Source organism: Pseudorasbora parva, chromosome 19 (genome assembly GCF_024679245.1).
Source record: "Pseudorasbora parva isolate DD20220531a chromosome 19, ASM2467924v1, whole genome shotgun sequence".
NCBI classification, from domain to species: domain Eukaryota; kingdom Metazoa; phylum Chordata; class Actinopteri; order Cypriniformes; family Gobionidae; genus Pseudorasbora; species Pseudorasbora parva.
The window spans coordinates 408008-431197 of NC_090190.1; the positions used below are offsets into that span (position 1 = coordinate 408008).

Consider the following 23190-nt stretch of genomic DNA (forward strand, 5'->3'; position numbering starts at 1 on the left):
AATATCAAGAGGCATTCACACGATCAGTAAAACGATCTTTCTGTTTGTGCTTAAAACAGGCAAAATGATCTGCCAATGGGGTGAGACAAATAATCCTATTTTTTTATTTAAATATATATTTTTGTACTTATCTAGTAAATGCATCTTGATTTTTGTTCGATATTTAGACTGGAAACGCAGAATGACTGAGTCAGAAGAGTGTGTTGTGCAGTGTGAGAGGAGATTTTTGGTGTCCTGTGCATAGATAGCATTTTGGACACTGCAAAAAATGCTTTTCTTACTTACTATTTTCATCTTGTTTCTAGTCAAAATATCGTCTTAAATCAAGATGCATTTACTAGACAAGTAATAATTATTGTCATGTTTTGGGGAAAAATAACTAAGATAATAAGATAAATAATCTGCCAATGGGGTGAGATGAATAATCTTGTTTTCTGTTTGAATTAAGATTATTTTTCTCACCCCATTGGCAGATTATTTATCTTATTTTAAGCAAAAACTCTCTTCATTTTGAGTTATTTTCCCCAAAACAAGACAATATTTGTAGTTGTCTAGTAAATACTTCTTTTTTTAAGAATTTCTAGATATTCGGACAGAATAAGACTGAGTAAGAAGAGTGTTTTTTGCAGTGTGTGAGCTGAGCTGGATGTCATCTACTCGTCCTCCTCCGTCTTAATGGCGGGCCGGTGGTGGAAGTGAACCACGCTGGCTCGCTCCTGTCGGGAATGAGGAGGAGGATTAGTGGGAAAAGCCTTCAGGAATCCGGGATGATCGTTCTTCTCTTCTCCGCTCTCCAGATTTCTGGCCATCCATTTCTCCAGAGCCTCGTCGACCTGAGCCTCCCCAGCGCTCTCATCCAGAGCCTCGGCCTCGGGGCTGGCGTCGAACCGCTCCAGGAGCTCCGGGACTCGGGGACGGCCGGAGGAAAAGCATCCGGATGGCTCCAGGAGCTCCGGGACTCGGGAATGGCTGGAGGAAAAGCATCCGGAGCGCAGGTGGAGCTTTAGGGAGAAGCGGTGGATGAAGCCCCGAGAGCAGCTTTGGCAGGTGTGGGGCCGATCGCAGGAGTTATGGAGCCTTCGGTGGAGTTTAAGGTGGATGTACTGAGTGAACTTCACCCCGCAGAGCTTACACTGATACGGCTTCTCTCCAGAATGCAGACGCAGGTGAGTCTTCAGGTTACTGGTGCTGCTGAAGCGTTTGTGGCACACCTGAGGACATTCACACACAACATCCGGTCAGACTCACATCGGTCACTGCAAAACTAGCCTTCATACAATTAATCAATCAACTTTATTTATATTGCACACTTTTACATTGTGACAATGTTAGCAGATCAGTATTATAGTTTATAGAATTAAATAAGACCAAATGAATTACTTTTATTTGTATTAGTTGAATTCAGTTCTCCTCTGGCCTATTAACACACAGCGGAGGATTATTATTCTGGACACCGCACAGCTCAGAAATCATATTAGAGCGGAGAGGATGGCGCGACCATCACACAAGTGGCCAAAATCAGCCACCGGTAAAAAAACGTTTACGGTTCTATCGGCGCTACGCATTTGGGACCCCTAAAAGTTTCTATATAGAACTCTTTTTAAGAGCCAAAAGGGTTCTTTCGTGTCATTATTTAACCTTTTAAGGAAAAAAGATTCTTTGTAGTTCAACTCCACAGAGCCTTTTATGTTATAAAGGCTCTATAATGACAAGAAAGAACCCTTTTGGCTCTTAAAAAGAGTTCTATATAGAAACTTTTAGGGGTCCCAAATGCGTAGCGCTGATAGAGCCTTTTCTTCTAAGAGTGTACTCAGTACTCAGACATTCTGTCTTGTTTCCAGTCCAAATATCTAAATATTCTTAAATCAAGATGCATTTACTAGATCAGTAAAAGTTGTGAAAAATATTTGGGGAAATTAACTCAAATCGAAGAGAGTTTTATCTTAAAATAAGAGGAATAATCTTAATTCAAACAGAAAACAAGATTATTTATCTTATTTTACGCAAAAACTCTCTTCATTTTGAGTTAATTTCCCCCAAAACAAGACAATTACTTGTGTTTGTCTAGTAAATCTTCTTGTTTTGAGAATTTTTAGATGTTTGGACTCGAAACAAGACAAAAAAAGCATTTTTTGCAGTGTGGACAAAGTACACAACTTCATTACTAATATTACTCCGGTACTGTAAAAACAGATTTTTACTGGAGTAGAAGTACAGAAGTATTTGTTTTCAAAAGTTTTAAGTATCAAAAGTAAATTTCCTTTTTTATATGAACCCATTATTTTATTACTGTTATGAATGCACATTATGCCATTGACACGCAAGTATGAGACTTAAACTAATTAAAATACTTGTACAATTTACAAAGCTCTTTACACACTGCACAACATGCTCTTCTCACTCAGTCATTATGTCTCGTTTCTCGTCTAAATATCTAAATATTCTTAAATCAAGATGCATTTACTAGATCAGTGAAACGACAGGAGAGGTTTGTTCTTGTTTTGTTGAAAATAAAATCTAAATGAAGAGAGTTTTTGCTTAAAACAGGCAAAATGATCTGCCAATGGGGTGAGAGAAATAATCTGATTTCTGATTGAAATCTTCCATCTCAAACAGAAATAAGATTATTTTTCTTATCTTTCTTGTGTTTTAAGCAAAAACTCATTTAGATTTTATTTTCTTCAGAAAACAAGAACAAATATCTTCTGTCGTTTTACTGATCTAGTAAATGCATCTTGATTTAAGAATTGTGAGATATTTAGACACACACTGACTGAGTGAGACTCGTGTTTTGTAATAAGTCTTATGTAATGGTCAGGTATGCAGACGCTGTAAAGCGGTCAGTATGAATGACGCCACAGTCACACCCTCTCTATTTACTGAACAATAAAGCAATCTCTCTTAAAGGAACGGCGGTGCCGAGCAGAGGCTCTGTGATTGATGACGATGTTCTGGCTGTGCTTCACGGCCTGGTAATGTGATATTAGGCTCACCTGACACTCGTGCGGCTTCTCTCCTGTGTGGACCAGGTGATGCTTCTGCAGGTGAGCCAGCTGAGTGAAGCTCTTTCTGCACAGACTGCACTGGAACGGCCTTTCTCCACTGTGGACCCTCAGGTGCACCTGCAACGGGAACACACACCTTTACATCTAATCACACACACCTTTAGCCCTCAGCAAATCAAAGCAGAACAAGATTCAAATAAGGCATTAAGTTCAAAACTGCTCTTCTTAGTATTTCTGTCTTGTTTCTCGTCAAAATATCTAAAAATTCTAACATTAAGAAACATTTACTAGACAAGCGAAAGTAATTGTCTTGTTTTGGGGAAAATAACTCAAAATGAAGAGAGTTTTTGCTTAAAATAAGATAAATAATCTGCCAATGGGGTGAGAAAAATAATCTTAATTCAAACAGAAAACAAGATTATTTTTCTCACCCCATTGGCAGATTATTTATCTTATTTTAAGCAAAAACTCTCTTCATTTTGAGTTATTTGTCCCCAAAACAAGAACAAATATCTTATGTACATTTTACTGATCTAGTAAATGTATCTTGATTTAAGAATATTTAGATATTTAGACTGGAAACAAGACAGAATGACTGAGGAAGAAGAGTGTTTTTCGCAGTGTGGACTCACTTTGAGGTTGGAGAGTTGCCCGAAGGTTTTGAGGCAGATGTTGCATTCGTACTTGATCTTCCCGTTCTGTTTCTTCAGCGGATACGGGAGAGATTTATAGCCCGGAGTGGGTGGAGAAGAAGAGGGCGGTGGTGACATGATGCGGGGTGAAGCCAGGCTGAGGTTCATGGCTTCTTCACATTCAGGCTTCAGCTGAGGAGAGAGTTCAGGAGTGGCCGGAGCATTCGGGATGCTTTCCTTCAGATCGGGAAGCGGGCTGGGATAGGGCAGTGTAACCGGGAATTGTGGGACGGACGGGTAAGATAAGGCTTCATTAGCCAAGAATGCGTTATACCGGAGACCTACTTTGGAGGGTAAGATGGAGGAGAAAGGAGGCGAGTATGGAGGCAACAACAGACGGGAATAATGAGGGTTAAACTGGGGTAAAATAGGATATGGAGCTTGCAGAGGTAATGAAGGGTACGAGACTAGGCCCTCTCGATGCCCATAAAGGCCATGAAGCGGAAGCTCCTGCGGATACGGGTGGGCATTCATCGGCTCGTGATGGGAGAACCGCACAGGCTCTGATTTGTGGATCTTCTTGCTGAAATCCATGACCTGTTCATCTGGAGTATCCGGAGGCGTGTCTCTCTCAATGACTTCTACGTCAATCTTCTCCTCCGTCTCTTCTTCCTCTCCTTCGCTCTGGAGTTTGTGTGGACTCGGGGCTAGTTTGGGGTAATAGATGTACTGAGGCTGTCTCTGATACTCCAAATCAGACACGGACTCTGTGGAAAAAAGAGGAAAGGTCAGGAGTGTGACGGGTTTGAGACTGACTCTCATTAGGGTTATTCGGAAATCTCAACCCTAACCCAAGTTGAAGGACCATCGAAATAAAGTCAGATCTTTTGAATAATCATACTCTTGTGTTATCGACGCGCCATCCTCAATAAACCCATCTCTTGCGTGATACCCAGAAATGTTGAATATTGGGCTCTAATATGATTTCTGAGCTGTGCGGTGTCCAGAATAATAATCCTCCACTGTGTGTTAATAGGCCAGAGGAGAACTGAGTCTGGTTTCTCTAAGGTTTATTTTTCTCCATCATGCCCTGATGGAGTTTCGGTTCCTTTGGTCGCCTTTGGCTTGGCTTGCTCAGTTGGGGACACTAACATTATGATCAGAGTTATTCAACTAAATATACAAATAACATTAATGAGGTCTTATTATATTCTATAAACTATAATACTGATCTGCCAACATTGTCTCTCTCTGATAAATTAAAATAAGCTGATAACATCACTGTTTACTCCAGAACGACTGTACAGCCAAATCTAATTCTGCTGCAGTATTGTCCTGTTTAACACTGAAGCTGCTCTGACACAATCGGCGCTGGAGAAGAGCGATAGAAATAAAGATGATTGACCCGTCGAGCGCGATGCCTGTGTGTCACACACCTACTCATAACCTTCCTCCTCAAACGCTCACTTATGGTAAATGGCAGCGTTTTCGGTTCAAAGTTGACATTGTGAAGATATCTGACTGGTTTCTGTTTGACAGAGATAGTACAGCTTTCACGTGTCACCTAGATTACAGCCGTGGGTGTTCGGTGTGTGGGTGTGTGTGTGTGTGTGAGAGAGGTTGAGGGGCATATATAATAATTCTGATTCAGAAACTTCTCTGACTCACCATAACACCAGATGTCCTTAATCATGGGAAAAATCCTACAGCACTAACTGTTACGGTCCGATTATTACTGTCCTTTCGCTCTAGAGATTGTAAAAGAAAGCCACAAGAGCGAGCTTCTTTCAGTAACCTTTGGTGGTGACTCAGGCAAAAGCTGCTAAATCATGGAGAGCGTTACGAGTGTCACACAGCAGTGGGAAGAACACACACACACACACACACACACTATAACCCATGTGGTCAGCGCTTTGCTTCCTCAAACCTGATGTAATCAATCTGGTGCAACATTTACAGGCATCGTCTAGGTATTTCCTAACTACCGCGAGGAAAGTGAAAATGGAAATTTGAAACCTCCCAAAAGCACGAAATGTAACATGAATAAATTTGTCAAAAACAACGTGAGGGACACGGATGAACGTTAGCAGCAGATCTTCACTAAAGAGACTTTATAGGCCAAAGTTCTGAACAAAATCACACTTTCGAAAACCAAATATACAGATTTCTTTTAACCTCGCACAGGAAGCAGAACTTGCTAAATCGCACTGAATGACACAAATTAAAAAGCTGATGTGTGCGTGTGTGTGCGTCTGTGTGTGTGTGTGTGTGTGTGTGTGTGTGTGTGTGTGTGTGTGTGTCTGTGTGTGTGTGTGTGTGTGTGTGTGGGCATGTTTTTGTGACATATGAGGACTCAAATGTGTATAATGCCATGGGTATGACACAGGTATTACAGGAGAGGGTGAAATATGAGGACATTACCCATGGCCCCACTTTACAAAAGGCTTATAAATCACACAGGAGGAGTTTTTATGAGAAAGTAAAAATGCTGAATGTTTCCTGTGTGTGTGTGTGTGTGTGTGTGTGTGTGTGTGTGTGTGTGTGTGTGTGTGTGTGTGTGTGTGTGTGTGTGTGTGTAAGGGGATAGAAAATACGGTTTGTACAGTATAAAAACCATTACGCCTATGGAATGTCCCCAAATATGTCACAAAAACAAATCTGTTTGTTTGTATGTATGTGTGTGTGTGCGTGTGCGCGTGTGTGTGTGTCAGCATGACTCAGGTAATGGTCCTTACAATAGCACAATAGCAGACATAAACACACGCACGAAACGCACAAAAACAGACATACATACATTCCAAAGAGTGAATAAGACTGGAAATAACAGTGTCTGACTGAATCAATGTGATATCGCATTTACATCAACTACACACACACACACACACACACACACGCGCGCGTACTCTCGGACCACACACACACTCATCCACAAACAGGCTCTTTTACAGTCATGTTTTCACGTGTTAAATGAATCGCTGATTCACTGTTCATTATACGGGCTTTAAATAGTATTTGCTTTATTTACAACGTTGAGATGATCTTTGTGTAAGAGTTCACTGTGAATAAAAGTCACAGCCTGACATTTTTGAGTATAATCGACTTGGATTTTTTAGGTTTTTAAGTTTAAGTTATTTTAACTTATATTATGTTTCACTGACTTTTAAAAATGAGCTGCATCATGTATGACTTATAAAAAAACATTTCTGAACTTATTTTGATGAGTTAAAACAGAGTACAAACACATTTTATCATAATATTGTAATTAGTATATTATATAGAAAGATCATTTTCAGTAAACACTTGAATTCTGCAATTAGTGGCTTAATATAATACTGTAAAGCGAACACAGCTATATATGGCACCGGCACATAATGACAATAACGCCAAACATCCTCCCGTATGTATTTTGGATCTCAATATTACTAATGTACACAGAAGAGCTGAGGGTCAATTACTCAACTCTGATTAAAATAGAGATTACTGGAGTGTGTTTTAAACGATAATACCATTTTAGCCAGATCACTTTCAGTGGGAAAAAGGAGAGTCATCTGAGTCACACTGCAATAAATGCTCTTATTATTTAGTCTTATTGTCTCGTTTCCAGTCTAAATATCTCACAATTCTTCAATCACGATGCATTTACTAGATCAGTGAAACGACATGAGATATTTTTTTTGTTTTCTGAGGAAATAAAATCTAAATTATGTTTTTGCTTAAAACAGGCGAAATGATCTGCCAATGGGGTGAGAAAAATAATCTTATTTCTGACTGAAATCTTGTTTCTTGTTTCCGTCCCAATCAGAAATCAGATTATTTCTCTCACCCCATTGGCAGATCATTTTGCCTGTTTTAAGCAAAAACTCACTTCATTTAGATTTTATTTTCAACAAAACAAGAACAAACCTCTCCTGTCGTTTTACTGATCTAGTAAATGCATCTTGATTTAAGAATATTTAGATATTTAGAGGAGAAAGAGCAGTTTTTGCAGTTGTCCAAAGGTAGCTGAAGTGACTAATAATCCCATTTCCTCAAGAAAGCATGAAGAAAAAACCTCACTATCTGCACAAAAGCCAAAACTTCACCCGTTTTCCCTCATCAGTGCCACATATGTTGGGATAATCCCGGAGTGTGTGACTCACTTGGCTTCAGGCTTTGCTCCTGCGGTCCGCACAGTCTTTGGGAAAACTCTTGGCTGTACCAAACCAACATCTCCTCTTTTGGCTCCACGGGTCGGATGGTGTAGAAGAAGATATCTTGGCCGTTTTGGCACGCCACCAGGTTCTGTTCGGCCCGCGAGCGAGCCGGATTAACGAAGCGCATCCAGTTGCTCCGCTGCACATCATAGCCATCGATGAAGTGGTGCAAATGGCCACCACTGTAGATCTGATGGAGAGAACACAACAGGTTAATGCTTTCGCATCTACAGGTGTCAAAACATCCGCTTTAAACACGCTTCTTCACCTCTGCCATGAACAGAACGCTCGTCAACAGCTCCTGTGTGTGTGTGTGTGTGTGTGTTGCAGAAGGAGTGTGTCTGACTTTGAGTGCTTCAGTCATGTCAGGCTTTTATAAAGGCATCCTCACATGCTGCCAGTCACACGCACAGGCCACGCCCCCTGACGCACCTGACTCCTCCCACTTTCGTTCTCAGTTGCATGCGGGGGAATTCACTGATGTGCCAGAGCATGTTTCTATCAGACACTCCTTTAACCACACACACACACACACACACACACACACACACACACACACACCCTTGAAGACTCATAAACACACACACACACACACACACTTGGACACATCCGCTCCACCTGCCTTTGGTCACGTGATATGCGGCGTCATTTCAAGGCTTTATGGCAACAGGAAGTTAAGAGTGGATTTACAGGAAATGGAGAAAGGAAAGGACAGCTCAGACTAGGAAAGCCCACATGCAAATGCACACACACACACACACACACACAGACACAGACACACACACTCACACTCGTGTCCGCGCCCACGTCCACTACACACGTAAACAAACGCACAGACACATCATGCTGATATGACAATAGAAAGACTGAAAAGAAAGTGTGTGTGTGTGTGTGTGTGTGTGTGTGTGTATGTGTGTGTGATATCAGGACTCAAATGTGTATAATGCCATGGGTATGACACAGGTATTACAGGAGAGGGTGAAATATGAGGACATTACCCATGGCCCCACTTTACAAAAGGCTTATAAATCACACAGGAGGAGTTTTTATGAGAAAGTAAAAATGCAGAATGTTTCCTGTGATGTGTGTGTGTGTGTGTGTGTGTGTGTGTGTGTGTGTGTGTATGTGATGGGTAGGTTTAGGTGTAGAGTGTGTTTGTGTGTGTGTGTGTGTGTGTGTGTGTGTGTGTGTGTGTAGGTTTAGTAGAAGGGTAGGGGGATAGATAATACGATTTGTATGTTATGGAATGTCCCCACAATTCACAAAAACAAACGTATGTCCGTCTGTGTGTGTGCGTCTGTGCTTCTGTGTGCGTGTGTGTGTGTGTGTGTGCGTCTCTGTGTGTGTGTGTGTGTGTGTGTGTGTGCGTCTCTGTGTGTGTGTGCGTCTGTGTGTGTGTGCAGGAATCCCGACTTCTCTAAAACCTGGCCGCAAACCAAAGCCTTGCGCTATCCTTTGTGTTTTTTCTCAGATGGTGTTGAAATAACACTCGGTCACTTCTGCTGAGTAAACCATTGTCTGAGAACAAAGCAGGAATCCTCAGCAAACAGGACGAGCTCCGCAGCTTCCTCTGGGCTTCACCGCCGAGCTCTTAGATGCCCAATAGGAATGGCAGTATTTTTAATTTTTTAGAGCATGAGTGTGAGTGTGTGTGTGTGTGTGTGTGTGTGTGTGTGTGTGTGTGTGTGTGTGTGTGTGTATGTGTGTGTGTGTATGTGTGTGTGTGTATGTGTGTGTGTGTATGTGTGTGTGTGTGTGTGTGTGTGTGTGTGTGTGTGTGTGTGTGTGTGTGTGTGTGTGTGTGTGTGTGTGTGTGTGTGTGTGTGTGTGTGTGTGTGTGTATGTAAAAGACGGTCGAGCTGAAGAAGCCAGGGCATATTTGTGTGCAGTCAAGCATGAGTGATTAAGCTTCCGGCTCCTTTCTGCTAAAATTCTGCGGAAAGTTATTCATGACCGGTTTGGCAGCTTTTCCCTCACAACGGTGTCCCTGAGAGACGAGATCATGAAGCCACTTACCCTCCAGAAGTACTTCCTGTTGGCCTGGATCGGCACGTTGTCTTTGGTGTAGATGAGGCCTTGAAGAGGACCGAAGCGAGTGCCCTGAGGGATGTACTCCTTACTGAAAACCCCAGTCACCTGCAAGACAGAGCCAGACCAATCAAAGCCTTAGATCAACCAAACGCATTCATTCTGTCCCTAACTCCTCCTGTGGTTGAATCGGCGTGCTTCCAGGTCAGGGAAAGCATGTTCACACACGTAACTCGTTACTTTAGGTCATCTGAGACGCTTCCAACAGGTGAGCTGGATCATTAATCGTTGAATTAACCAAAGTCCTTTTACACAGATGAAGATATTAGTGTTGAAATCCGATGGCTCAGAAAGGCCTTCATTGACACCAATGTCATTTCCTCTCTCAAGACCCATAAAGGCACTAAAGACGTCGTTACAAAGCCCATCTCACTACAGCGGCTCTACAATCATTGATGAAGAGGCCAGAATAGAGTAGAGAACACACACACACCCTGCTGCTCCTGACGATACACTGATGTCTTAAGACACGAACCGATCAGTTTGTGTGAGAAACCGAGACGTATTTATATCATTATTTACCTCAAATAGAACGCCATATCCAACAGCCTGGAGCGCGCTTCACTTCCGGTGAGGTCAATAATACACGATCTGGCGTAGATCACCAACACCAGAAGTGAGTCTCGTACACGACGCCAGTAAAAGTGCATCAATCTATCATAAAACTTCATCAGTCCATCATAAAACTTCATCAGTCCATCATAAAACTTCATCAGTCCATCATAAAACTTCATCAGTCCGTCATAAAGAGGAGATTATGACGGATAGATGCACTTTTACTGGCGTCGTGTACGAGACTCACTTCTGGTGTTGGTGTAAACTACACACCTACATGTTGATGCCCTGGGGTCAGCAGATCAACATCAGGCTCATTATTGGCTCAACTATCCCTTTAAGATCAATGGTTAATAATACACCTTAACAGGAAGATGAGCTGTAGGAAGCGTCTCAGATGACCTAAAGTAACGAGTTAAGTGCATAAACAAACTTTCCCTGACCTAGAAGCACGCAGATGTCCTCGATGAGCCTGACCTCGCTGGCACACGTTTGGCACGGCTGACCAGCAGTGGAGCGTTTAGGAGAAACGGGAGCAGGTGGTCCACTCTCAGTATATGGGTCAGTGTGTGGCGTGGGGTCAGCGGCCTGCCTAACTAACTCACAACTAATAGGTTTACTCATTAGTATTTTGGTCTCGCTATTCCAGTCAATGCATCTCGATTTAGGAATGAAGACAGAAGCACTGACTGCACGCAAGTGTTTTAAGTCCACAATACACTGGAAAAATTAATATTAGTTTTTGTTTCTAAATATTCTTAAATCAAGATGCATTTACTAGATCAGTAAAACGACAGAAGATATTTGTTCTTGTTTTGTTGAAAATAAAATCTAAATGAAGAGAGTTTCTGCTTAAAACAGGCAAAATGATCTGCCAATGGGGTGAGAGAAATAATCTGATTTCTGTTCGGAAACAAGAAACAAGATTTCAGTCAGAAATAAGATTATTTCTCTCACCCCATTGGCAGATCATATCTCTCATGTCGTTTTACTGATCTACTAAATGCATCGTGATTTAAGAATTGTTAGATATTTAGACGAGAAACAGGACAGAATGACTGAGTGAGAAGAGCGTTTTCTGCAGTGTGTTGTATCGCAGGAGGAGATGCTGAGTTTTAAGCTTTGCTGACAGCGGGATTGTGCGTCGTTAGCGTTGCGTGACTAATTGGTTGGTCTTTAGTGATTAATCGCTGGGTTTAGAGGAGGAGGGTCACTCTCTGACCAGACCAACGGCACACACACACACACACACGCACGCACACGCACACACACACAGCTGTCCGAGGAGCCGCGGTCCAAACGAAAGTTAATCAGTCAAGCTTAACCTACTTCCTTCGGCTGAGTTCTGTAAGTGTTTGCGCATTTGATCGCCATCTGCCACGTGTTCCTCTTACTCAGGCACGCGCTTAAACGCGCGTTCATGCATGGCCGAGTATGTTTGACAACACACTGCAAAACAAAGTGCTTCTTTCGTTTTGCTTTTCATCAAACATAAGACCTTGCACACACTCTCAGAGTGTTTTCTGGCTCTGTGTGGATTATTTCCTCATATTCTCCAGTGTTGCAGCTCCTCTCTTCCCAGTCTGTCAGTAACTCTGTTTAGTTTAATGGCTCCTCCGCAGTTTCTGCTGTTCAATGTAATTCATCGACTGGCCACTAGAGACAGAGCAGAATCTCACTGAGCCTCATCTTAAAGGACACTCCAGCGCTTTTAGAAAGAGGGCTTATTCATCTTCTCTCCTACATTTAGAGATGTGTGCAAATGCAGTTTTGTCTCAGTGATGCGTTGTTTTAGTTTGGCAGGGTCGCCGCTAGCTTAGCTTAGCATAATGAATGGAATCCTATGTTGCCAGATAGCATGTCCCGAGTAAAAGTGATCCAAAAAAACCCACCTAATTACTTCTTGTGGCCTGCGTATTCATGACGAGTACAAATAGCGATGCAGATTAAGACTGGGCGATTTAGGCAGATATTGGGACTATATTATGGGATATAGCAGAGATATCACGATCACTGTGATCACTCGACAGCCGGAGGACGAGAGGATGAGCCGTGATAATATCTGCTATATCCCATAATATAGTCCCAATATCTGCCTATAAATCGCCCAGTCTTAATCTGCATCGCTATTTGTACTCGTCATGAATACGCAGGCCACAAGAAGTAATTAGGTGGGGTTTTTGATCGCTTTTACTCGGGACATGCTATCTGGCAACATAGGATTCCATTCATTATGCTAAGCTAAGCTAGCGGCGACCCTGCCAAACTAAAACTATAGTACAAAGGCTAGTTTTCATTGATAGTCCCTATCGAAAACGAGAGCAAATAAATAAGTGAGTTTGTTCTTAAAGCAGGCAAATGATCTGCCAATGGGGTGAGAAACATAATCTTGATTATTCTTTCCGTCCCAAACAGAAATCAGATTATTTCTCTCACCCCATTGGCAGATCATTTTGCCTGTTTTAAGCAAAAACTCTCTTCATTTAGATTTTATTTTCCAGAAAACAAGAAAAAATATCTCTTCAGTGATCTAGTAAATGCATCTTGATTTAAGAATTGTTAGATATTTAGACTGGAAACGAGACAGAATGACTGAGGAAGAATCATTATTGTGTAAAGGCAGAATATCTTTAAATCAAGATAAATGTATTTGAGAAGTAAGATGACTTAAGATATCAAGTGTCGTTTTTCTAGGAAACATAAATCTCCTGAATGAAGTGAGTTTGTGCTGAGCTGAATACTGAACGTTTCCCTCTTCAGACGAGTCTCACGTCATCGCTTCTTCTTCTCCAGTAAACGAACGTTGAGCGTTTTGAGGTTTGCTCTGGAAAACATCAGTAAAAGCGTCTGCAGTGCTCCTTCTTCAGCCCTAAAGCCTGCCTCAGCTTCTCCTCAGTTTCTGTTCTTCCGCAGAACATGCGCTCAGCGGCCACTAACACACGGTGAAGCACGATACACACACTTTCACAAACACAGAGAGTGTGTGTGTGTGTGTGTGTGTGCTTGTTTTTGTGACATATGAGGACACAAATGTGTATAATGCCATGGGTATGACACAGGTAGGTTTAGGGGCGGTGTGTGTGTGTGTGTGTGTGTGTGTGTGATGGGTAGGTTTAGGGGCGGTGTGTGTGTGTGTGTGTGTGTGTGTGTGTGTGTGTGTGTGTGTGTGTGTGTGTGTGTGTGTGTGTGTGTGTGTGTGTGTGTGTGTGTGTGTGTGTGTGATGGGTAGGTTAAGGGGCAGTGTAAGGGGATATAAAATATGGTTTGTACAGTATAAAAACCATTACGCCTATGGAATGTCTCCACAATTCACAAAAACAAAAGTGTGTGTTTGTGTGTGTGTGTGTGTGTGTGTGTGTGTGTGTGTGTGTGTGTATGTGTGTTTGTGTGTGTGTGTGTGTGTGTGTGTGTGTGTGTATCACAGAAACCAAACGTGCAGCAGATGCCCGGCAGACTGGCTTTCTAACGTCCCTAAAGTTGGTCATTTTTGCTTCCGATGAAAGCGTGTTGTTGCGCTCCAGGAACTGGCCGTGGGTTTTTCTCTCCGAAGCTAAAGCTGGAGATAACATGCAAAGCTTTTCACAGAATCAGCCCAGACGAGATGAACACTGAGAAATGGGAAGTGTGTGATCGATGAGTGTGTGTCTGTGTGTGTAACGGGCCTGAGGTCTGCCTGTAAACATGTCTCAGTTTATCATGACAGGAAATGTTCTGCTGTATTCAAGGACATCATTGTTTTTACTTGAAAGATGAGAGTGAGAATATAAATGCCAGAGATAGAATAGTGTGTGAAAGGGGAAGTTAATGCAGGCCGAAAGGTTCACTGTGCGGTCAATGACAATCATGTTTAAAAAAGGTTATATATATGTATATATCATATATACGGTGAATTCAGGATGACTGCGACACGTTGAAATGATTTGGAAAAGTGTCCAGTTCTCCGTATATACGACCTAATCTTAATTTGAGGTGATCTTATCACAAGCTGAATATTTTTCTCACATATTGATGTCTTTTTCTATCTTTGCACATTCTGTTTGAGTTCATGCATGTGTGTGTGTGTGTGTGTGTGTGTGTGTGTGTGTGTGTGTGTGTGTGTGTGTGTGTGTTCATGAGATCATGACCACAGTTTCACACCTTCAGTGTGTCAGAAGATAAAACGAGCAGAAGGCTTTAGAAAGAGGAACTGACTTTCACCTGCGAAGGAGAGAAGCTGGATCATGCAAAAGACAAACGGAACAGCGAAGAAGTGCACGAAACCACAGCAAAGGCTGAAGAACGACAGACAAACACCAGAGAACAAGGGATGAAGAAGATATAAAATAAACATACATTTTTATGATATGAGGCTTTTTATATCATAAAAGTGCATCTATCCGTCATAAAAGTGCATCTATCATCATAATAGTGCATCTATCATCATAATAGTGCATCTATCATCATAATAGTGCATCTATCATCATAATAGTGCATCTATCATCATAATAGTGCATCTATCATCATAATAGTGCATCTATCATCATAATAGTGCATCTATCCGTCATAAAAGTGCATCTATCATCATAATAGTGCATCTATCATCATAATAGTGCATCTATCCATCATAATAGTGCATCTATCCATCATAAAAGTGCATCTATCATCATCATAATAGTGCATCTATCATCATAATAGTGCATCTATCCATCATAATAGTGCATCTATCCATCATAAAAGTGCATCTATCATCATAATAGTGCATCTATCATCATAATAGTGTATCTATCCATCATAAAAGTGCATCTATCATCATCATAATAGTGCATCTATCCATCATAAAAGTGCATCTATCATCATAAAAGTGCATCTATCATCATAATAGTGCATCTATCATCATAATAGTGCATCTATCATCATAAAAGTGCATCTATCATCATAATAGTGCATCTGTCATCATAAAAGTGCATCTATCATCAAAATAGTGCATCTATCCGTCATAAAAGTGCATCTATCCGTCATAAAAGTTCATCTATCATCATAATAGTGCATCTATCCGTCATAAAAGTGCATCTATCATCATAATAGTGCATCTATCATCATAATAGTGCATCTATCATCATCATAATAGTGCATCTATCATAATAGTGCATCTATCCATCATAATAGTGCATCTATCATCATAATAGTGCATCTATCATCATAATAGTGCATCTATCCATCATAAAAGTGCATCTATCATCATCATAATAGTGCATCTATCATCATAATAGTGCATCTATCATCATAATAGTGCATCTATCCATCATAAAAGTGCATCTATCATCATAATAGTGCATCTATCATCATAATAGTGTATCTATCCATCATAAAAGTGCATCTATCATCATCATAATAGTGCATCTATCCATCATAAAAGTGCATCTATCATCATAAAAGTGCATCTATCATCATAATAGTGCATCTATCATCATAATAGTGCATCTATCATCATAAAAGTGCATCTATCATCATAATAGTGCATCTGTCATCATAAAAGTGCATCTATCATCAAAATAGTGCATCTATCCGTCATAAAAGTGCATCTATCCGTCATAAAAGTTCATCTATCATCATAATAGTGCATCTATCCGTCATAAAAGTGCATCTATCATCATAAAAGTGCATCTATCATCATAATAGTGCATCTATCATCATAAAAGTGCATCTATCCGTCATAATAGTGCATCTATCATCATAAAAGTGCATCTATCATCATAATAGTGCATCTATCATCATAATAGTGCATCTATCCGTCATAATAGAGCATCTATCATCATAATAGTGCATCTATCATCATAATAGTGCATCTATCATCATAAAAGTGCATCTATCATCATAATAGTGCATCTGTCATCATAATAGTGCATCTGTCATCATAATAGTGCATCTATCATCATAAAAGTGCATCTGTCATCATAATAGTGCATCTGTCATCATAATAGTGCATCTATCCGTCATAAAAGTGCATCTATCATCATAAAAGTGCATCTGTCATCATAATAGTGCATCTGTCATCATAAAAGTGCATCTATCCATCATAATAGTGCATCTATCATCATAATAGTGCATCTATCCATCATAATAGTGCATCTATCATCATAATAGTGCATCTATCATCATAATAGTGCAACTATCATCATAATAGTGCTTCTATCATCATAATAGTGCTTCTATCATCATAATAGTGCATCTATCATCATAAAAGTGCATCTATCATCATAAAAGTGCATCTATCCATCATAATAGTGCATCTATCCATCATAATAGTGCATCTATCCGTCATAATAGTGCATCTATCATCATAATAGTGCATCTATCATCATAATAGTGCATCTATCATCATAAAAGTGCATCTATCATCATAAAATTGCATCTGTCATCATAATAGTGCATCTATCATCATAATAGTGCATCTGTCATCATAAAAGTGCATCTCTCCATCATAATAGTGCATCTATCATCATAATAGTGTATCTATCATTATAATAGTGCATCTATCATCATAAAAGTGCATCTATCATCATAATAGTGCATCTATCATCATAATAGTGCATCTATCATCATAATAGTGCATCTATCATCATAATAGTGCATCTATCCATCATAAAAGTGCATCTATCATCATAATAGTGCATCTGTCATCATAAAAGTGCATCTATCCATCATAATAGTGCATCTATCATCATAATAGTGCATCCATCATCATAATAGTGCATCTATCATCATAAAAGTGCATCTATCATCATAATAGTGCATCTATCATCATAATAGTGCATCTATCATCATAAAAGTGCATCTATCATCATTAAAGTGCATCTATCCATCATAATAGTGCATCTATCCATCATAATAGTGCATCTATCCATCATAATAGTGCATCTATCCATCATAATAGTGCATCTATCCATCATAATAGTGCATCTATCATCATAAAAGTGCATCTATCCATCATAATAGTGCATCTATCCATCATAAAAGTGCATCTATCATCATAAAAGTGCATCTATCCATCATAATAGTGCATCTATCATCATAAAAGTGCATCTATCCATCATAATAGTGCATCTATCCATCATAATAGTGCATCTATCATCATAAAAGTGCATCTATCCATCATAATAGTGCATCTATCCATCATAATAGTGCATCTATCTTCATAAAAGTGCATCTATCCATCATAATAGTGCATCTATCCATCATAATAGTGCATCTATCATCATAAAAGTGCATCTATCCATCATAATAGTGCATCTATCATCATAAAAGTGCATCTATCCATCATAATAGTGCATCTATCCATCATAATAGTGCATCTATCATCATAAAATTGCATCTATCATCATAAAAGTGCATCTATCATCATAATAGTGCATCTATCATCATAAAAGTGCATCTATCATCATAAAAGTGCATCTATCCATCATAATAGTGCATCTATCATCATAAAAGTGCATCTATCCATCATAATAGTGCATCTATCCATCATAATAGTGCATCTATCATCATAAAATTGCATCTATCATCATAAAAGTGCATCTATCATCATAATAGTGCATCTATCATCATAAAAGTGCATCTATCCATCATAATAGTGCATCTATCCATCATAATAGTGCATCTATCATCATAAAAGTGCATCTATCCATCATAATAGTGCATCTATCATCATAAAAGTGCATCTATCCATCATAATAGTGCATCTATCCATCATAAAAGTGCATCTATCATCATAATAGTGCATCTATCATCATAAAAGTGCATCTATCCATCATAATAGTGCATCTATCCATCATAATAGTGCATCTATCATCATAAAAGTGCATCTATCCATCATAATAGTGCATCTATCCATCATAAAAGTGCATCTATCATCATAAAAGTGCATCTATCCATCATAATAGTGCATCTATCATCATAAAAGTGCATCTATCCATCATAATAGTGCATCTATCCATCATAATAGTGCATCTATCATCATAAAATTGCATCTATCATCATAAAAGTGCATCTATCATCATAATAGTGCATCTATCATCATAAAAGTGCATCTATCCATCATAATAGTGCATCTATCCATCATAATAGTGCATCTATCATCATAAAAGTGCATCTATCCATCATAATAGTGCATCTATCATCATAAAAGTGCATCTATCCATCATAATAGTGCATCTATCCATCATAATAGTGCATCTATCATCATAAAATTGCATCTATCATCATAAAAGTGCATCTATCATCATAATAGTGCAGCTATCATCATAAAAGTGCATCTATCATCATAATAGTGCATCTATCATCATAAAAGTGCATCTATCATCATAATAGTGCATCTATCATCATAAAAGTGCATCTATCATCATAAAAGTGCATCTATCATCATAATAGTGCATCTATCATCATAAAAGTGCAACTATCCGTCATAAAAGTGCATCTATCATCATATTAGTGCATCTATCATCATAAACGTGCATCTATCCGTCATAAAAGTGCATCTATCATCATAATAGTGCATCTATCCATCATAAAAGTGCATCTATCATCATAATAGTGCATCTATCATCATAAAAGTGCATCTATCCATCATAAAAGTGCATCTATCCATCATAAAAGTGCATCTATCCGTCATAAAAGTGCATCCATCTGTCATAAAAGAGCATCTATCCATCATAAAAGTGCATCTATCCGTCATAAAAGAGCATCTATCCGTCATAAAAGAGCATCTATCCGTCATAAAAGTGCATCTATCCGTCATAAAAGTGCATCTATCATCATAAAAGTGCATCTATCATCATAAAAGTGCATCTATCCATCATAAAAGTGCATCTATCCGTCATAAAAGAGCATCTATCCGTCATAAAAGAGCATCTATCCGTCATAAAAGTGCATCTATCCGTCATAAAAGTGCATCTATCATCATAAAAGTGCATCTATCATCATAAAAGTGCATCTATCCGTCATAATAGTGCATCTATCATCATAAACGTGCATATATCATCATAATAGTGCATCTATCATCATAAAAGTGCATCTATCCATCATAAAAGTGCATCTATCAAAAGTGTGTGTGAGAGAGAGCGAGAGAGAGAGAGAGAGAGAGAGAGAGAGAGAGAGAGAGAGAGAGAGAGAGAGAGAGAGAGAGAGAGAGAGAGAGAGAGAGAGAGATTGATGTGATTATATTCTCTGACCTACTGAACCCGTTTCCGACACTATGAATGGAGAAATCCCATTTCACAGAACTGTATTTTTAAACGGATCAGATGAAGGTGAACTCGAGACTCCGGTATAACGCATTAAACGGAATCTGCAAATATTCCAATGCATTTTAAGTTGTTTAAATTATTTATCATGCATTATAACACATTATGCATAAAGATTTAAAGTATGGGAATGTTCTCTTTAGATGAATTAAAATATTTCCAGACAAAAACGTTCCATGAATGATGCATAAATAAGTTATTACATTTACAACAGCAGTCATAATCTCAGGGGTATATCTGTGCCAATAATCCATTATTAGAGTCAGAATGATCCATTACTCTTCCATGCCAAAGATCATCAGCATCTTCAGATCATGATCAGTGAAGATATGTAGTAAATGTCCTACCGTAAATATATCACATGCGTGTTATTAGAAGTAAAATGCATTAATAAGGACTTCATTTGGACAACTTTAAAGCAGATTTTCTCAATATTTAGATGTTTTTGTACCCTCAGATTCACATTTCAATTTAATTTAGCAACTGAAAAATGTAGATGTGATCAGTCACTATAAATGTTCAATTGCAGACGTGATTTTATTTTTAGGCACAGTAGGCTCGTAAATGCTGATGGATTTAAGAATGGTTAGATCTTTAGACTAGAAACAAGACTAAATGACTGAGTTAGAAGAGTGTGTTGTGAAGTGTGTGTTGTGCAGTGTGTGTTGCTCAGGTGACGGTGTGTGTTGTGCAGTGTGTGTTGCTCAGGTGGCAGTGTGTGTGTGTGTGTGTTCTAGCGAGAGGTGTGTTGTAATGAGGGAACTTTAGGAATGGCGTGACTGTACCTGGTTGTCGTGGCTGTACTGGAAGGCCAGGTTTCGTGGGATGGAGGTCATGGCTTTAGGTAAGCTGAACTTGGGCTCAGATGCCTGATCGTGGACGATATAAGTGCAGCTAAGAGCGAAGTCCAGCTCGCTCATGTCCTCGAGAGCGGCAGAGAACTTCATCTTCACTCCGGAGGCTCAGTTTGGCGTCTTCTCCTTTGGTTTGACTTTATTAGTTAAAGCTCTGAAGAAAATGCAAAATATGTCTTTAGGCACACATTTCCTTCGTGTCTAAAGAGTCGTGCAATACATGCCTTGCATAACACACACACACACACACACACACACACACACACACATGTTGCAACACATGAAGCTCACTTATACTGCCAACCAGCCCTGCGGCCAGACGTGTGTGTGTGTGTGTGTGTGTGTGTGTGTGTGTGTGTGTGTGTACTTCTTCAGAAGCATAAAACAATTACATGAGTAATTACTGATAGGGAGTAATGAACGTTTACCTATTTATGAGAAATGCATTATATTCGTGTAAGATGACAGTCTCTGTCGCACCACACGGAAAAACGCTCCTCTTACTCAGTATTTTTGTCTTGTTTCTCGTCTAAACATCTAGAAATTCTTACATTAAGAAACATTTACTAGACAAGTCAAAAGTAATTGTCTTGTTTAGGGGAAAAATAACTCAAAATGAAGAGAGTTTTTGCTTAAAATAAGATAAATAATCTGCCAATGGGGTGAGAATAATAATCTTGTTTTCTGTTTGAATTAAGATTATTTTTCTCACCCCATTGGCAGATTAAAAGACAAGACAATAACTTTTGCTTGTGTAGTAAATACTTCTTGTTTAAAGAATTTGTAGATGTTTGGACTAGAAACAAGACAAAAATACTGAGTAAGAAAACTAAACCACACAGAACACATCCTTCATCCCTAAGCACTCCTGAGGATCTTCAATATGTCTTCCATCAGTAATGTATATTAATATATAAGCCTACAGTGTCCTCACATTGGTTGAGCTGTTGATCTTTGGTCAGGTCATCGCTGCTTCCTTCCGGACGTCACTCGATCATCTTTTCAGATTTTTCTCCTGTTTCCAGAAAGAGTCCGGTCAGTTGTCCAGCCGCAGTTCCTCTGGGATCTCAAACTGGCCTCGCTCAGCTGAGCCAGACTTTTGAGTGCCAGAAACCAGCCAATCAGCAACAGGCTTTAATCATGTGACCGTCAGGATTAGCTGAAGACTGATCCAATCGGGACACTGGAAGCTTTTCGGCCCCAAACGTCCACATCAACACCTCAGAAGACAAAAGAGGGACAATCTGAACGAGTCCAAAAGCAGATGGCGGATCCAGAAAACACCAGCGCACTTTTGCTTGGATGGGCTCTTAATGAGCAATCTGGCCCCAACCCAATTAGGCCCCCACCCTCCACACACACACACACACACACACACACCTCTGTGACCTAGATCCTGGCCTGGTGTGTGATACTCTGTTGAGGCCAGGAGACAGAAAGCAGGTCAAACTGAAGAGTGTGTCAGACACCTGTCTGAAGGGTTTCATCAGCCCGTCCACACCACACACACACACACACACACACACACACACACACACACACACACACACACACACACACACACACACACACACACACACACACACACACACACACACACACACACACACACACACACACACACAGACACACACACGCGCGCGCTATGACACAGAGACCTAAACGCATCACTTCTGACCTGGAACACACACACGCGCGCCTCAGTCTCTGAGAGAAAAGGGAAAACAGATCCAACAGACACCCATAATATATATATATATATCAAATATAAAAATATTTTACTAAAAATATATTAACTAAATATATATATAATGTTTTAAAACAAACAAACAAACAAACAAACAAACAAATCAACAAACAAACAAACAAACAAATAAATAAATAAATAAATAAATAAACAAATAAATAAACAAATAAACAAACAAATAAATAAATAAATAATTGACTATGATTGGGAGGCACAATCTCCTTTTCCAGTAGAAATATCTAAAATAAAGATTCTTAAAATTGTATCAAAAGTTTTTTAAATGACAAGAAAAATAAGACATAAAATACAATACTGTAAAAAACACAAGATTGTGCTGAAAACAGGAAAATAAATCTGTTAGCATGACTGTTGTGTATTTTTCTGACTTACTGACTGATATTTGATCTTGTTTTGAGCACAAACTCACTTTAGGTTCATGATTTGTAATATCTTAATATCTTCAGTAATTTCTCTTCTCCAGTAAATGTGTCTTGAGTTATGAATGTTGAGATATTTGTGCTGGAAAACGAGACCGAAACACTGAGGAGGAGCATCAGTTATTGCTATGAAAATTGATTTTAAACCTATTAAATAAATATTAAATATTTATCTGTGTTTTCAAACTGTCATGTAAAATAAATAAAGCAAAATAAAAGCATTTCATGAGCAGCATCAGACTATGAAACGCCACTGTAAAATAATAATAATAATAATAATAATAATAATAATAATAATAATAATAATAATAATAATAATAATAATAATAATAATAATGATGATGATAATGATAATGATAATGATAATGATAATTATAATGATGATGATAATGATAATGATG

The 23190-nt window shown here is 39.2% G+C and overlaps 1 protein-coding gene across 2 annotated transcripts; it reads right to left on the minus strand.

The window, feature by feature from the left end:
• Positions 1–499: 499 nt before the first annotated feature.
• prdm1b (PR domain containing 1b, with ZNF domain) lies at positions 500–21681 on the minus strand. Of its 2 annotated transcripts, XM_067425555.1 has the most exons (7): positions 21540–21681; positions 20537–20759; positions 9847–9966; positions 7777–8020; positions 3638–4404; positions 2994–3122; positions 500–1211 (listed from the first exon to the last, which is right to left on the minus strand). In XM_067425555.1, the coding sequence occupies exons 2-7, from the start codon at positions 20696–20698 to the stop codon at positions 654–656; spliced, it is 1980 nt and encodes a 659-aa protein (XP_067281656.1). In that variant the 5' UTR covers positions 20699–20759; positions 21540–21681; the 3' UTR covers positions 500–653. The 2 variants fall into 2 exon arrangements, with proteins under 2 accessions (XP_067281656.1, XP_067281657.1); XM_067425556.1 differs by lacking the exons at positions 9847–9966; positions 20537–20759; positions 21540–21681 and adding an exon at positions 8099–8184.
• Positions 21682–23190: the final 1509 nt, after the last annotated feature.

Excerpts from the sequence above, each read along its gene's own strand:
- prdm1b (XM_067425555.1), bottom strand. The coding sequence starts at position 20,698 with ATGAAGTTCTCTGCCGCTCTCGAGGACATGAGCGAGCTGGACTTCGCT. Across the intron at positions 8,021-9,846 it reads ACAGGAAGTACTTCTGGAGG|ATCTACAGTGGTGGCCATTT; the intron begins GTAAGTGGCTTC and ends TCTCTCCATCAG. Across the intron at positions 3,123-3,637 it reads GGCAACTCTCCAACCTCAAA|GTGCACCTGAGGGTCCACAG; the intron begins GTGAGTCCACAC and ends TTCCCGTTGCAG.